Genomic DNA, 2,240 nt, shown 5'->3' on the forward strand with positions numbered 1-2,240 from the left:
GCTTCTAAGTGTATTTTTCTCAAAAGTGCTTCTCAGAAAAGTACTTTTGGAGAGAAGCTACTTTTTTCTGCTTTTCCAAAACTGCTTCTGCTTCTCCTCAAAAGCACTTTTTTTCCTTCCAAAAGCTTGGCCAAACACCTCAATTTTTGGCCAAAAGTGCTTTTGGCCAAAAAAAAGCACTTTTGGCCAAAAAGAACCTTGGCCAAACAGGCTATAATTAGAACTCAATACACACGGAACCTAATGACTCGGACGTGCGTCAGCTCAGACATTTTAATATATGCTGCCACGTTAACCCACTTGGGTCGCAAATAAAATTTACTGCTACAACAAAGAAACGAATTTATCGCCGATTCTCTTATCTAGGGTAGTCTTCATCAGAGGAAGTAATTAAGCAAGAGAGGAAGACACCACAAACGCTAATAGTTATAGAAGTTAATTAATTAGTAGGAGTTAATTTAGACATTAATTGTACGATAAGGAGAGATGCCTATGACTTGGAGACTTATAGCTGGAAATTGGAAGAGCAGCACTTTGTCCTTGTCTCTCACTCCAACCATGTGCAAATGTTCATAATCTTCCCTTTCCTTCCCTCTGTATAATAGCCTCTTCTCCTTTGGTTCCAAACCAGTTACCATTGACAGTATCATCTTCAATTCACCTGAAAAACCAACGAAAATGCATTTGGTTTCAATAAGATTGGTATAGCTGCAGGCTATTTCGATTTATTACATGTACGTAGTTACTTTTTAGGTGTATTACCGGTATTTATAATACTGCATTGTTAGTGTGTGAAAACAATTGAATATCTAACCCAAAATCTAATATTATATGAACTTTATGACCATCTCATCTGAAAATTAATTGAAATTCATATTTTGTTCCTTCCTAATTTATAAGGCCAAGTGAAAAAGGCTTACCAAAAGTTGAAGTGGGTTGGATAGAAATATGATGCCAATTAGAAAGAGTTGAGACTCGAATTGTGATGATTGCTTCTCCGCCATTAATGTTGTGACATTCTCTTTTTTGAACTAGCATACCTCCTGGACGTAATTCCCACTTGATTTCACCAGAATTAATGCTCTTGCTTCCCACAATACTTTTCCCGGCTGCCGCAGCCCCACTTCCAACTTTCCAATTACTTTTGCAGAACCTCTTTGATCTTAACTTGATCATTTTTTTCTTTCTCTCACTTTTTATCACATAAAACTGAAGAGACTGGGAGAAATAAAGGGAGTGACTTGGGGGCTGTAGCAGGACAAAATAGCAAACTCATGAGAAAAACATATATTTATACACCAAGAGTTACATGATTAAAATGAAGTATCTTAATTATGTTTACGAATTACGACCATAGTGTTTAACCAAAAAATAGGAATTTCAGTCAAATTCTATTTTTAGAAGTATTTTGGCTACTGATAATCAAGAAAATCAATATTCTTGTAATAAGAAATGAAATTAGAATATGAAATAGCAAAGTAATCAATAGAAAGCAAAAGAAAGTAAATAGTCAGAACGTGTCCATACAGATGATATTTCTTTCTCTTATATAGTGATCTCCAAGTACAACGTCTTTTCCCTTTTATGACTGAGTCATTATGAGTATTAATGACATTAATGAAACGTTATAATTGGTAATCGTAATTGTTTCATGAAGATTCTGTAACGTTTTTAATTATCCATGCTCATTAATTGAAGACTAATGAATCTGCCCTTTTTACTGTCTTGGTTTATTCCACCGGTGCCTCTTCAAATCGCTAAAGAGACTTGAACAACCATTTCTTCTCATCTCGTGGGTGCTTTGCTCATATATATTAAGACTCACGTCTTTTTTAATGCTCTTCTCCAGCTGTCACTTTTCTAGTGATCCACGTGTCTTGCCATGTAAGCCACATAATTAATTTCACGTGTAATATTCATTTTCTCCAATACAAATAGTCCCCCCACTTACCAATTATTCAGCAATTGAATATTTGGGAAGTGGATCACATTTATGGCGGGAATTTTTTGTCGTCGTTTCTCACGTACCATTTTATCTTCTTCCGAACCAATGCGTCGTATGTCACTTCCAATTAATGCATGTGACACATGGCAGTCATTGATTGGCTCTGCAACTCTTCAGCGGGTTTTAGGGCTTTTTGCGGCTGTATCAGTCACGAAGTGACAGTTTTCATAATGACTTTTCCATCATTACCTTTTTTACATGACGGTTGCTTCTGCATATAAATACATCCTTTGCC

At 35.8% G+C, this 2,240-nt stretch overlaps 1 protein-coding gene across 1 annotated transcript; it reads right to left on the reverse strand.

Moving 5' to 3' along the window:
• Positions 1-351: 351 nt before the first annotated feature.
• LOC109243767 (BAG family molecular chaperone regulator 2-like) lies at positions 352-1,212 on the reverse strand. Its single transcript, XM_019410748.1, has 2 exons — positions 921-1,212; positions 352-661 (listed from the first exon to the last, which is right to left on the reverse strand). The coding sequence occupies exons 1-2, from the start codon at positions 1,174-1,176 to the stop codon at positions 459-461; spliced, it is 459 nt and encodes a 152-aa protein (XP_019266293.1). The 5' UTR covers positions 1,177-1,212; the 3' UTR covers positions 352-458.
• Between the last annotated feature and the right edge of the window lie 1,028 nt (positions 1,213-2,240).

This window comes from Nicotiana attenuata, unplaced genomic scaffold, assembly GCF_001879085.1.
Source record: "Nicotiana attenuata strain UT unplaced genomic scaffold, NIATTr2, whole genome shotgun sequence".
Lineage (NCBI taxonomy): Eukaryota > Viridiplantae > Streptophyta > Magnoliopsida > Solanales > Solanaceae > Nicotiana > Nicotiana attenuata.

Coding starts and splice junctions, on each gene's coding strand:
- LOC109243767 (XM_019410748.1), bottom strand. CDS start 1,176: ATGATCAAGTTAAGATCAAAGAGGTTCTGCAAAAGTAATTGGAAAGTT. Junction 662..920: donor CCAACCCACTTCAACTTTTG/GTAAGCCTTTTT, acceptor TTGGTTTTTCAG/GTGAATTGAAGATGATACTG.